Raw genomic sequence first — 13,696 nt, forward strand, 5'->3', positions numbered from 1 at the left:
GATCTTCAATAATTTAATATATTTAATATTATATCTAAAAGTCATAAATTATCATTAAACTTGACAAATTGTACACAAAATTTTCTGTATTTGCAGAAAAAAAAATATATTACAATAGAGGTATTATGTATGTCCTATGAAAAGATGACGCGAAAAGTTTGAAATATATATATGTATGTATATTTGAAACTTCCGTATGAAATTCAAAATAATTGAAATATTTGAAAACTTGCTCAAATATTCTTGTATATGTACATATATTAACAAAATTCCAATCCGTGATATCTATCCACTCCACAAGACATACATCAATAAATTTTGCGTCACCCCTATTGTGTGAACGATGAATGATAGAACTAGCATTTTCTCCTAGTTGAAGTTGGTTGTTTTAAATATCTTTATGCCATTTTAGCAATACAATTTTCTAACATTAACAAAAAGAAACGAATAAAGAATAATAGACTTTGGTAGGGTATTTTAAGTTATCATTCTATATTCTTTTTTTTAATTTTTTTTTTTCAAACTAGTTGTAAAAGACTCGCCTTTTTCTAATTAAAATTATTAAACAGGTATTTTATATACGTATGAAGTAATAAGAATAACATTAAAATAAACTCTGATTAAACAATAGGGGTACTTAGAAATATATTTTGCTCTCATTAATGAATTTTAAGTAAAGCAAAGCCACACTTTTCTAAACTAAAAAATCGTCGTAGGTCATTTCTTCGTAAAGAGTATGCCCAGAGGAAAACTTACACAAACACGACAAATATTCGACTTTCTAGTAAAATACTGTACATATTCTATAAGAGTATTCCTCTAGTAGCTCAACTTATGTGAGTTGAATAAAAGAAAAAAATTATTGCTCTGCATGGGATATTTATCAGCTTTCACTTTTTGGAGTGCTTAATCGAAAACTTAAGATTTTTTTCTTAAACAAATGAATATAATTAGATTCCAGAGATGGCTGGTGATGTTGGAGTAGAGCAAGCCATTATCTTTTGTCTAACTTCTCTTATTTTAAGTTGTAAACACAATTTACTTGGAAAAACTTGAGCATATTTAGACTGAAATAACGATGTAGCTTCATTAGAAGGAAAAAGTCCCCTTTCTTGAAATAATTGCATCACTAACTGACGACGTGTATCAAGAGTTTTACGGAGGGATGAGCTTTTAGGAGAGTCCGGATCTCCATTGTATACAAAAGCGGTTTCTGGATTAAAATCAGGTCCAAAGAAGGACTCACCAGTACAATGAATTTTGACAATAGGGGGTGTATCAGGAAAGTCATCAGAAGATGGTTTTCTTTTTTTCCGATAGCTTTGGACGAAAACCTTTGGCGAAGAAGGTAAAGAAGGGGGAAGCTTAGGGCTTTTACCAGGTCTGAATTCAGGCAGAGATGATAACTTGGTTTCAAAATCCACTTTTTTAAGTATTTGATCCATTCCATCATGACGGATAACTTTTTTGAAAAAGCTACTTTTATGCAACTCCTCAGGCAAAATTTCTTCTTTGCAGAAAACATCCATTTGACGTTGAACTGGAGTTGGCCCTAAAATAAATTTACTAGTGGATGTAGGCGATGGAGAAGGAGTCAATATAGCTGAATTATTCTCAGTATAATTGTTACTGTTCGCTTGCTGTTGAACTATTTGAGTGATTACAGTTTCATGTCTAGAAGATATTTTAACACTACCATTAAAAGATGCTTTTTGATGAGGGAAGTGCTCGGACTCTTCCACATCAGTTTCAACATCTGATATAACTTTTTCTTTACATTTCAGATCCTCTACTTCCTCATTGCTTACATTATTATTGTCGTCCTCTTCATTGTTTTTCGGTCTCATGGTACCAGATGAAGATTTCCTTCTGTCCTTAGAGCACCATTTCCACTCAGGGTGAGCTTTAAAATGGGCTTCCTTTACTTGTTGAGCAAGATCATGATACTTTTGCTTTCCTTCGGGTAAGAGAGCGTACCACCACTCTCCTAGGATTTTTGAAACAGTTCTATTGTCTTGATTAGGATGCTGACGGTGCACAAGAGGGCGATGCCTTTTACTGAAAATCATGAAGGCATTCATTGGTCGGCGTATGTGATTCTGAGAGCGACGCTGATTAGGTTTCAAAGAATTAATTGAATCATCCTCCTCATCAGTATAACATAGATCTTGAGTTGATGGGTCATCGGATAAAAAAGATGGGTTCTCAGATGACAGATTCGATATTTTAAATTCATCCCCATTAATGTACTCTAACTTCACTGGAGATTCTCGTACGTTTGAATCCCATGAGGTGCTTTCATTTTTGACTTGCTTAACTCTGTGATGATTCATTGGTTCACTAATACAATTCAAATTGCCAATAGCACCTGATTTTTTACTATCAATTTTATTAATTCTCTCATTTTCAACTTTTTTGGTTGAAACTAAGTTATTTTGTGACAAATTTGTAGAAATACTCAAAGAAAATTTATCCTTAGGTACAGAGGAAGATTCAATGTCATCTCCTACTATTACCGTTTGCGGTTGTACCGTTGTTGACGTGGCCAATGGTTCCCGGATTGGGGACTCTGATGCAGCTGCTACCTTGGCCACGGAAATTATGGGTAACAGCCGCATCGTGTTTGGGCGAATCGACGAACTAGAAAAAGAAGGACTTTCTGATATCACAACCACAGGATTATGTGCCAGGGAGGATGTAGAAGATCTATTTGTAATTTGTGAGTCCGCAGTTTTAAGTACTAAAGCTGATCGAACCACGTTATCAACGATAGGTTTAGCATCTGGGATATGTATAGCCACAGCAGGTCTTTGTGATTGGTGGTGCTCCACGATTTGGGCCTTCGGAGGATTTATTACAGTCCGCCCAGATTTTTGCGGAATCACATAATACAGTGTGCTATTATTTTCTGTAGATCGAATTGTAGCAGCTGTGTTTAATGTTTCTGTGCGACTAACTGGTATCATGGTCAGTTGATGATGCGTTGAACCCGTCGATACTTGAGACGTAGGTACCACAATAATAGGCTGTTGTGGAGGAAGAGGCTTAACTTGTTGCTGAATTTTATAAATAGGTTGACTAGTGTTATACACTGGTCGTACTAGCTCAGGTCGTATAACTCCTGACGCCGTTGGTTTAGTTATGAACCTAGGAGGTGGAACGGGGGAAGAATGTCTAGGTCTATTTTCAGAAGCTCCAATTGGTAAGAAAACATTGGATGATGTTGTTCCAGTCAGAGGAGCAGAAATGGGAGCAAATCCATTTGGATCAGATACAGTAGCTGGAGTACATGACCTTGAGCCACTAAGTGAGACTAACAAATTGGCAACTTCCATTTTCGTAGCAGCATCCCCTTCATTGTCAAATTTTGTTGGAGATTTGGACTTGGATACTATCAATTGGTTAGAAATATTATTGGTTGCAGTCACGAATGGAGTGTTATATATATTACTGACAGAGTTTGCTGTTATGGGAGTAACAACCGTTGATGGATTATTAATCACAACACTACTTTCAGATGTGGTTGAAACTACTGGCTTTGATGCAATAAAACTAGTGGAACTAGACAAGAAGTTTTTGCCTCTTAAACTCAAGTGCCGTGAGCAATACCCTCTACGCTGCGACTCCTTACCACATCCCTCTCTAGAACAAAGTCGCCTCCATTGTTTCCCATTAAACTTTTTCCTGATTCCAGATGGTGTCGCAACAACGTCACCTTTTTTATATTTATGAGGTGTTGCAGGAAGCGATCTTGGAGACGAGGGAGTTGAGCGAGGCCGCATGAGGGGATTTGTAGAGAAATTCGGCTCAACACTTGAATTACTACCGCGAGATTGGGATGTGCTTGATCTTTTAAAAGGAGGAAACCCACTTTCGTTCCCAGTTAATGCACCAGGAGTGAGGGATATAGATCTACCTGGCGTTAAAGGTCCTTCCATACCAAAAGATATATCCTCTTTCTTAAGATCATCCTCACTATCTTCGGATAATGGATCACATTTGTCAGGAGGATGAAGAAATTCTTGATCCGCTCTTTCTCCGAACCTACGATCAAGTTCTAGCGCAATATCTGGATGATTGAGTTCTTCCCACCATGGTGGAACAAGGAGTCGAATATGTGCTCTACCGACCCACAGTTTTTCTGTAGACGCGTCAGGCTTAACTAAAAAACGAATGGGTACTCGCGTACCAGCTTCATAGACAAGTCCTGGAACAAAGGCACCTTGTTGCTGGGTATCTTTGATACCAACACGATTGCCTACACTGATTTGTGAAGAAGAAGGAATACTATCACTGATAATGGAATCAAGTGCATCTGGATGAAATAGATTTTCGTAGAGAACTGCTTCCTGTGCACCATCATCGAACTGAACAGCGGCTCCAAATCCTTCTTCGGGGGACATTGTATCTACTAAAGTTCCTGGGTAATAACATTTGTCTCTTTTGCGTGCTAGAACACGATGTCCCACCCATTCTTCTAATTCAAAACGGTTTTCTGGAGTCGTTGTGAGATTGAGAGGCACTCCTCCGCCAGACACAGGCACCGCCACGGCGTCACTGCAACCTGCGGGAGGGACTTTGGATATCTGAACAGAATAATTTAAGATTTGACTGGATGAAGTTGATGAGGAGATGGAGGAGGAAGAGGAGGAGGAGGAGGAGGAGGTGGAGGAGGTGGAAGAGTGCGCCAGGGGCAGCGAGGAAGTCGTGGTCGTCGTGATGGAGATGGAGGGAAAAGAGGAAGAAGGAGCAGCTCCACACTTCCTCTTCTCCTCCTCCTCCTTCTTCCCATTCACAACCTCCTTCTTCGTAACGGTAACGCGGCTCTTCCCACTGTTACAGGATGTGGAGGGAAAACTCTCAAATTCCGACAAACTGAACTTTCGCTTCTTTGGAAGCATGACTCCATCCTCTCGAGATTTACACCCTCAGAACCAACCAATTACTTCAAACCGGAGAACCCTGGGAGGCGCATACTTGATAAATCCACACTCAGCATATTCGTCCTCATGGATATTTATTTCATCATGGTCATTCAACAATCCTTCATACAGTTCCTACAATAACATCGTACCTGGATACAGACACAAATCAAAGAATTCATTCATCTCAAGGAATAGTCTCGTATTTTCTACTTACACTTTCCTATAGTTGTTGAGCTCTAACTAGGATCCAAGTATATCAATAATATAATAACCTAAGGAAATCCGGGAATCTCCCTCATCATAACTACTACACACCAACCACACACACAAAACTCGATACTCTCAAAATATGTAAAGGCTCTTTTTTTTTTCTTCTTCTTTTCTTTTCTTTTCTTCTCTCTCTCTCTCTCTCTTTCCTTCTTTCCTTCTCTCTCTTTCTTTTTCAAATTCTCTCTCTCTCTCAATTTATTCCGTGTAAGTACATTCTGCTAGCATAATGAATGTATGTATAACTTCTCAAAATGTGTAGTAGTAGTAAGTTGCGTGGAGAAGATGATGTCGAATAATATATTATAGTATTTATCAGATTGTAGTAAAAACATGTAAAAGAAGAAGAAAATAGTAGTAGTATACGTGTGAGTCAAAAAATAATTTGAGATCTACACTGCTAGCTCCTCCCATTCCCATACAGCCCTTTCTACCTTCTTCTAGCTCAGCGCAAACATTCATAAGAATAGCTGCGGCTTAACTCTCTTTTTTCATTGCTGCTAAATAATGTACAGCAGAGTAGTTATTAATTAGGAACCTGTCTAAGTAATAATGATTATCGTACTTAGTATATTTGAGTAGCATTACTGAGTGAGCACCCAAGATAGGACATTGAAATACTTGTAAAACATGACAGAGAGTATTTGAGGGATTTTGTACCAAGTACGTCCATTTTACATTGCTTCTCATATGTTTTATGAATGATTCAAAGTATGAATTGATGAGAACTACAGTATTTTGTTGCCTTTACACATACAACAATCACTAAAGCTAGAAAAGAAAGAGAATTAGTTACTCTCGCACCGGCTAGACATTTAATAACAAGCAAGCCGAGAGAGTGGTTTTCTTCCTCCCTTGGCTCCTTCTAATACTATTCTTTTTGTCTTCAAATATGACCTTTCTTTTTTCTTTTGACGTCAAGCTTGGTGATGTGTCGGCGACGCCTGGATCCAATGCAAGCATTAGGACGTTATCCTACGCAGCAATATTTATAAATATGCATGAGTGCCACGTTGATCCTACAAAACTAAAATTCTAAGCTTGTCGTCATGTTTAGGAAGAGTATAAAATCCTTTAGATGTGCTTAGAAAACAATTCATCTTAATCAAAATTATATGTTAAATGATAATGATTATCGCAACGATACATATTATCATCCACGCTATGACTCACACACTATCATATACAGAAGCCTACGGAGCCTTACGTTTTGTTGTATTCCGAATCGATTTCGTTAAAAAAAGAACATTTTTTTTTGTGTGAGTGGAAATGCATTAATCAAAATAAATTTGAATCAAACTTGAAACTTATTTTCATGGATTGTACTGTGAACGATGTAAACCAGTAGTTTTTCATTTATATATTATCTACTAGCGATGGTACCAGATATTGGCTGGAGTTATTAAGCGTCGACGAACAGACGAACTTTGATTTAATGATATCGATTTGCTTTATTAATATAGAATATAGCTCCTTAAGAAATCATCTGTGCTACTTTCTGTTTTTCATGAGCACACTCACACGTACTTACTCAATACTTAGATGTTCTCTCCTCAAGAATGAAATAATAGTAATAACAGCTCGAGAAAATAAAGAACGTTGTTCAGGCTCTCAACTTAAGTCACATTCATTATATTATATAATGTACTTTTAATATGAGCTTTTAGCTACAGACGCACGTTGTTAAAAATGAGTCCTCAGCTCATATTTCACACATCTCTATAACTATACTGTATAGAATTTCAGTTGAACAGAGGCGTCCGCAGGATTATATGTTGTTTTAATCGAAAAAATATTTTTTTTTGATTTTTGATTTGAAAAAATTAAACTTTTCTATTTAAGAAGCAAAAAAATTTTAATTTGGGGGGAGGCTGCAGCCCCTCCAGCCTACCCCCTGCGGACGCCCCTGTTAACCAAAACACTTGCGAGATTTCATTCATTTTTACAAATGCTTAGACAGCTTTAACTTTAACGATGTAAATCTGGTGTGTTCTTTAGCTGGCCTACAACCTTCCTAAATAGATTAAATTATATTCAAAACCTGTTTGAACGTCGTGTGTGCTCATAAAAGAAGGAACGTAACTTGAGGATTTGTTGCGGATTTATAATTTTAAGTCGTTGTTGAACTTTGCTCCAGTACTTGATGATGGAGGCCTTCAAGGAATCGATGCTGTTGTGTAAATTGGCAGATACATTCCTCTCTAACTTTCCCTAAAAGAAGTAATCTATGGGATTGATATAGGGGGAGTTATAGGGTTAGGTGTAGGGTCTCAAAATTACACCTTCTCTTGTTTCAACAAGTTTTGTATCTTGTAGGCCTTGTGAGAGGGGGCTGAGTCTTGTTGAAACAGGAACTCCACACCATTGGCCTCAGCTTTCATCCAGGTCCAAAAGGAGTTCACTGTACCTATCGGCACCCACCCTCTCCTTTGGCTCAAAGAAGATAGGGGCATGAAACTGCCGTTGCTCCCAATGACCCCAAGGGTTATGATGCTGGCTGGAAACTTGGTTTTAAAGACGTATGGTAGATTAACTCTATCTGTGTACAACTATCTGTTGTTCTGGATATTGTCTCATCTGTCGAAAGTCCATTGTTTCTCATCCCAACAAACGATGATTGAGTTAACATAGAAATTCAAATTTTTCAGGAATTTTCTTCCGTGGGCATCCCCCGTGGCCTTCATTTTGTCTGTAAGGATATTTCTGTTGTAAAGGCGGTATGAATTAATACTCAGGTCAGTCTTTATGACTCCAGAGACCGTTGCACGGGGCTTTTTGGCAAGAGTGTTAATCGGAGTAGCAGGGGATGAGATAAAAGAACGTTTCAGGTCTACGATGAATATGGGAGTGCGTTTTTTTTACTCTGGGACTTATGGACTTTTCTCTTATATACCCCCTCCTTCTTCCAGCAGTTGTATACGTCATAGATCTTTGGATGTATGAGCATCTTATTGATGTACCCTGGGTTGTGCCCCGCAGAAGACAATTCCGTGATGGTGTTCCTCCGAGTCTCTGCCATAGTAAACTCTTGTTTTGAATTAAAAGTTTTGAAACTGACTTAAAGCTAGCGCCCAACCTCTCACTTTAAAATTGAAATAACCGAGTTCAATGCTTTTCTTAATGTTCAGGATGTAGTTAAAGATGGTACGGATTGATCTGAACACCTTGTAGTTGTAAAGTCAAAAAGTGTTAGTTACTTTCGCCAACAAAGTTGTTTTTGTTTTAGATTGGATTACAGAAAAAGTAACGGACCGATTTTGGTAAAACTTTGTAGTACAGAAACTTAACATCCTTTTTCTAAAAGGCAATATCACAAGTTTTAAATGTGCCTTTTACATAGTTTTAAAAACCATATTCGTTAGGCGATGTACACCATTGTTGAATAAACCAAACTTTGGCATTTTAATACCCTCTGATTTTTTAATTTTTGTGTTTGTTTATCCTTAAACAACTTTTCATTGAGAGGTTTTAGGTGGATAGTTAATTGATACAAAAAAGGTGAAAAATTTAATCTCCATCATATCTCATTAGTTGATATATTAATAACATTGATATGGTGGCACTATTTTTCTATTTCAATAAAAACAAGTTCACACAAAAGGTTAAAGAGTCTTCACTATTGCATACACTGATTCAATATAAGTAAAGAAGGGATATTTGAAAAGAAAAAAAAAAGTTTAGAAAAGGAAAAACTGTTGATTCTTCTTCTTTGTTGATTATTTAACACGCCGTTACTTCGCTAACCCTATGTATTTTTTTGTCAGCTGTTGATTCCCTCTTCTCCCTTGATATATCATGGGCATTTCATAATTTATTCTTTATCATAAATGCACAAAGTAATAAGTTATTCTATACTCGATGTTCCATTTCCAAAAGAACAGGAATACAATTTCTTCTTGATCCCTCGTCGTTTATATAATATATACATTGGGCATTTTATTATTTTTATGAATAAATTTTGGCTATTTCTTCATAGAAATAATATAATAACTATTAATAACTACTCTTTTAATCAAATATTACTAAGCAATATTATAATACAGTATAGAATAAATTAAGACTTTAATAAGGTGCAATCTATTTTTAAAATGGTGAAGAAATAATATAACAGTGATAGTCTTCGAGTATATAAGACATAAATAGTAGTTGGTATGATTGACTTATTTGGCAAACTACCAGATTATTTCGAGCCTTTTTTCGGTTTCTTTTTGAAATAAAGGTTGCGTGATACAATGAAGATAACGACGTGTTAATAGTGCCTTAACATCTCTCTCTAATTAAAGAATCCTCATCTATCTTTTTGTATATTGTTTTAAAAATCCATAATAAAATGAATATATATGAATTTAAATTTAATTATAATGTTTTCCTTGCACTTTTGCTTTTTTAAATGTAGAAGGTTCAAAATCATTTTTTGTCAACAACATTGGATCTCTAGAATTTTTTTCCAAAAATATTAATATTTGAAATTTAATTTCAGAATTATTTCCAGAAAAAATCATTTTTGGTGAACAACTTTGGATTTATGTAATTTTTTCCCAAAAAAATTAATATTTGAAATTTAATTTCAGAATTTTTTTCCAAAAAAAACATTTTTTTTAACAACTTTGGATTCTTGAAATTTTTTCCCAAAAAATTAATTTTTCATATTTGTTTCCAAAAATTGTAATTTTCCTATTTTCTTTTTTAATTCCAAAAAATAATTGTGCAAAAATAAATAAATTTATTTATATATAATCCTGCAGACATATGTTTTACTTAAATAGCATCAACTCAATGAATACTCAAACTTAATCAAATTGTATCTCATGGTTGCAAAATAAAATAGTCTAATTCTCTTAATGGAACACTTTTCGGTTGAAGGAAGGAAAAGTAGATATTATTATTAATACGCAGGAGTGTAATTTTATTGTATTAACATAGCTGATTATTAAGATGAAGAAAACAAAAGTGAAACTTCCAAGACTTTATCATCATTGGTGTCAGAAAATCCTAAATTTATGAAATTGTAATTCGTATGAGATGAAAAGTGAAAGTGTTTATCAATTTGTACTCTCTGGACTGAAGTTGCAAATATATAAACATGATTATTTCGGTAATATTATTAATTTTATTCCATTACAAACAATTATCGTATCCAAAAGTATTAGGATATTTATTTAGAGTCAATACATTATATATTATTGATTACTACTTTTAAATCCGATTATGAGTTATCACAAACCCTTAAGATAATATAACCGTAATTGCATTTGTATAAGTATCATATCTAATATTATAGTATGTAACAATGTTAAAGTGGATGATGAATCCTAAACGAGACATACTTATGGAATTAATATTTTTCAAAGAACATGGAATGTTTTCATTTTTTTTAATTTAAAGAAATAAACGAGATCTTTCAGTTTTCAAATACATTTTGACCTTCGAATTAAAAAAATAATAATTGCAATATGTATGTATGTATATTGGGTTCATCTTGTACACCTAATCATCGTAAATTATCTTTCCCCCCTTCAAAAATCTCCAATCTCGGCTCTGAAATTGTTACTGATAATTGAAAATGCATCCTGCAAATTGAGATACTAAACTATTCATTTTTTGTCTATATTATCACTTTTAATACTATTAAATTTGCATTATTTCAAAATAGGTGAGGAAAACCTTAAAAATAGACTGAAAAGCTATTTACCAATTTCTGAAAAATACACTTACTTTTTGTTACTATTCTAAATAATGACCTAATTACAATTATAAAACAAAATTATTGGATTACATAAATATACTTTCACTAAAAGAAATATACGATAAAAATATATTTTATATAATCTTGTTTGTTATAAACCTCAAATTTGGGGTTAAGTGATTAAAATTGTACAAGTTGAAAATGGTGTGATTTATTTGTTTATTTATATCTGTGACGTCAGAAAATACTAAAGAAAACAAATAAATAATTATTATTTATTAGACTAGCACGAACACGCGATCGTAAAGAGAGCAAATGAAAAATTAAAGTTTTTTTTAATATTTAGTTTCTCTTATTTGCATTTTTTTAAAATTACAGATATAAAGATACGTTATAATACTTACTTAAATCATCTTATTAATGTTCAATATTTCAATGTAGCGATAAAGACGTCATACTTCCTAAAAAGAATAATAATTAATATTTCTATATAATATTGTGCTTCGTACAAATTCAAATAAAGTGAATACTAACTATATTTGAGATATTGAAATTCCCTACTCATCGTGAATGGATCTCTTCAATGTTGCAATCTTTTAATCTACTTCACAAAGAAGGAGTCAAATCTGGTCTCTTGAGATGGATGCTCAAGTTAAAAGTATCTTCCTTCGATTTACTTTATCTGGCTTTGGTCTTATCCCTTGGAGAACATATCTGAAGAGTTTATGTATTTTTGACGCATCAAAAATACAAGCCTTGATTGTCGCAGTTGTAAGTTAAGTTGTATCTGGATTTACGAAAAACAACTGCTTAAAATGGTCTGAAAGGGAGTCTGAGCTTAAAATGCTTTACAAGTTGTTTGTCTAACATCCGTTTATTCGGATAAACACTTGGATATGCTCCATGGATTTGAAAATATAGATGTGGAATTTGTTTAATATAATTATAAATACTTTTAATGTATTTGAAGTATGATGGGATGAAGACGGGATTTTATTTCTATTAATAATTAGTGTATTTATTTCTGATTAAAAATACGTCATTATTTTTTATATATATATATATATATAATTTACATTGGTTAGTAATAAATTGTTGAATCCATTTATAATATTTATTATTAATAACTTTAATATCGCATCATTTGTCATTATTAATTTGTTAGACTTTCTTTCTATAACTTCTGTTAATATTTCTAATTAATATTTTTGATAAAAGTTAACCGCTATTCAGTTTTTATTTTTATTTTACCCATACTTTTTTAACTTTATATCACAAATATACGTTACAATACTTTAACTTATCAATTGACTAGTAATCTTCTGCTACGGTTAAAGTGTTAGCCATTATGTAGTTTTTGATTACTCATTGTTTAACGTATCTTGATATCATATTAGTGACTGTCAGGGAAGAAATATAGAAGATCTCAATGTTAATAGATCTATAATATAGAAATATGAAAGTTATTTTTTGAGTTTCACAAAGAAAAAATGAATTATTCCTGAATTCCTGAAAATTTTGACTAATTTTTATATTAACTGTTCTAGTGTTACTTGAAATATAGAAGATTCTCATTTCTATAGCAGAATCAAGTGATATTATATCCTCCAAAACCATAACTTTAATCAATCGTACCATATGTCTCACTCCCGCGTTTGCCTCGCATTCGCTTGGTGCCCATCCCTAATCATAAGGTCGTATCATATACGCTGTCGCGTTTGCAAATCGCGAATTACACTTTGAGTGTGTCAGGTTGGCCACATCTGAGAACTAGGTTTTAATATTTTTTAACACAATAGTTCCGTGAATATTAGCGTTTAAATGAGCTACAACTGACAAAAATTGGTGCATTCATTGTCAAGATAGGAGACAAAAGGCAAAGTATAGCCGATTTGATTCACACTCAGCACAGCAACAAGACAAGAAAAACTGAACCGTGGACTAGTCGAGAAACTTTTAGAACGACTGCTACCTCCCTACGGGTTCAACCAGGTTCCGCCGGTCAGCCAGACTAAGCTCCCAGCCTTTGCGATTACACCAGAAATCGTGGCATCAGACAGGAAGAAGATGCCCCCGTATTAGTTACCGAAAGCCTGAAAATCGAGGTCAAAGAGTACCAGGACTACTTCAAGGAGATGGTCTTGCCCTGGGTAAAGTCCAATTTCCCAGAGGGAAACTATGTGTTCCAGCAGGACTATACTGCAGCTCTCGCAACATAAAGGAGTTCAATTTTACGTTCTGTTTACAAGCCTAGATAATGGGCATAAGTTAATAGCACAGAAATGCAATATAGATATAGAAATAAAATGTTTTTATCTCTTTGGATATTGGTCATTGAGATGGAATACATACAGTAATTATGTGAAAAAGTTGTTGAAGTCGTCAAAAAAGAAGAAATGGTTCTCCAAAATATTCGATTAAAATAGTTAGTAACTATGAGTTACGTATGTTAAAAATAAAGAAGGCGTTTCAAATATATTTATTGTTCGAAATATTTTGGCATGATTATATGAATTTAAAGATGCCAATAGGTTAACAAAGTATTTTTCAACAGATTATTATATGAAGTACATATATTCATATTTTATTCCAATTTTTAAAATTCAATATAATTTTATTTAGCCTCTCAAAATATTAATGATGGATTTGGGAGATTATCCTGACTATAACTCTATTGAAAAATCAATTATTAATACAAATAATCAAATTCATGATAAGCTTAAATAATAAATTAGTCCTATTATTTAGGTTTTTACAACATGGTTGAAGATTTGACCATGGGTTCACTGCCAAAAGTGCGAAAATAAATATTTTAAGT

The 13,696-nt window shown here is 33.9% G+C and overlaps 1 protein-coding gene across 1 annotated transcript; it reads right to left on the reverse strand.

Moving 5' to 3' along the window:
* Positions 1 to 4: 4 nt before the first annotated feature.
* cic (Putative transcription factor capicua) lies at positions 5 to 5,624 on the reverse strand. Its single transcript, XM_040716539.2, has 2 exons — positions 5,140 to 5,624; positions 5 to 5,074 (listed from the first exon to the last, which is right to left on the reverse strand). The coding sequence occupies exon 2, from the start codon at positions 4,899 to 4,901 to the stop codon at positions 951 to 953; it is 3,951 nt and encodes a 1,316-aa protein (XP_040572473.1). The 5' UTR covers positions 4,902 to 5,074; positions 5,140 to 5,624; the 3' UTR covers positions 5 to 950.
* Between the last annotated feature and the right edge of the window lie 8,072 nt (positions 5,625 to 13,696).

This window comes from Lepeophtheirus salmonis, chromosome 7 (genome assembly GCF_016086655.4).
Source record: "Lepeophtheirus salmonis chromosome 7, UVic_Lsal_1.4, whole genome shotgun sequence".
Lineage (NCBI taxonomy): Eukaryota > Metazoa > Arthropoda > Copepoda > Siphonostomatoida > Caligidae > Lepeophtheirus > Lepeophtheirus salmonis.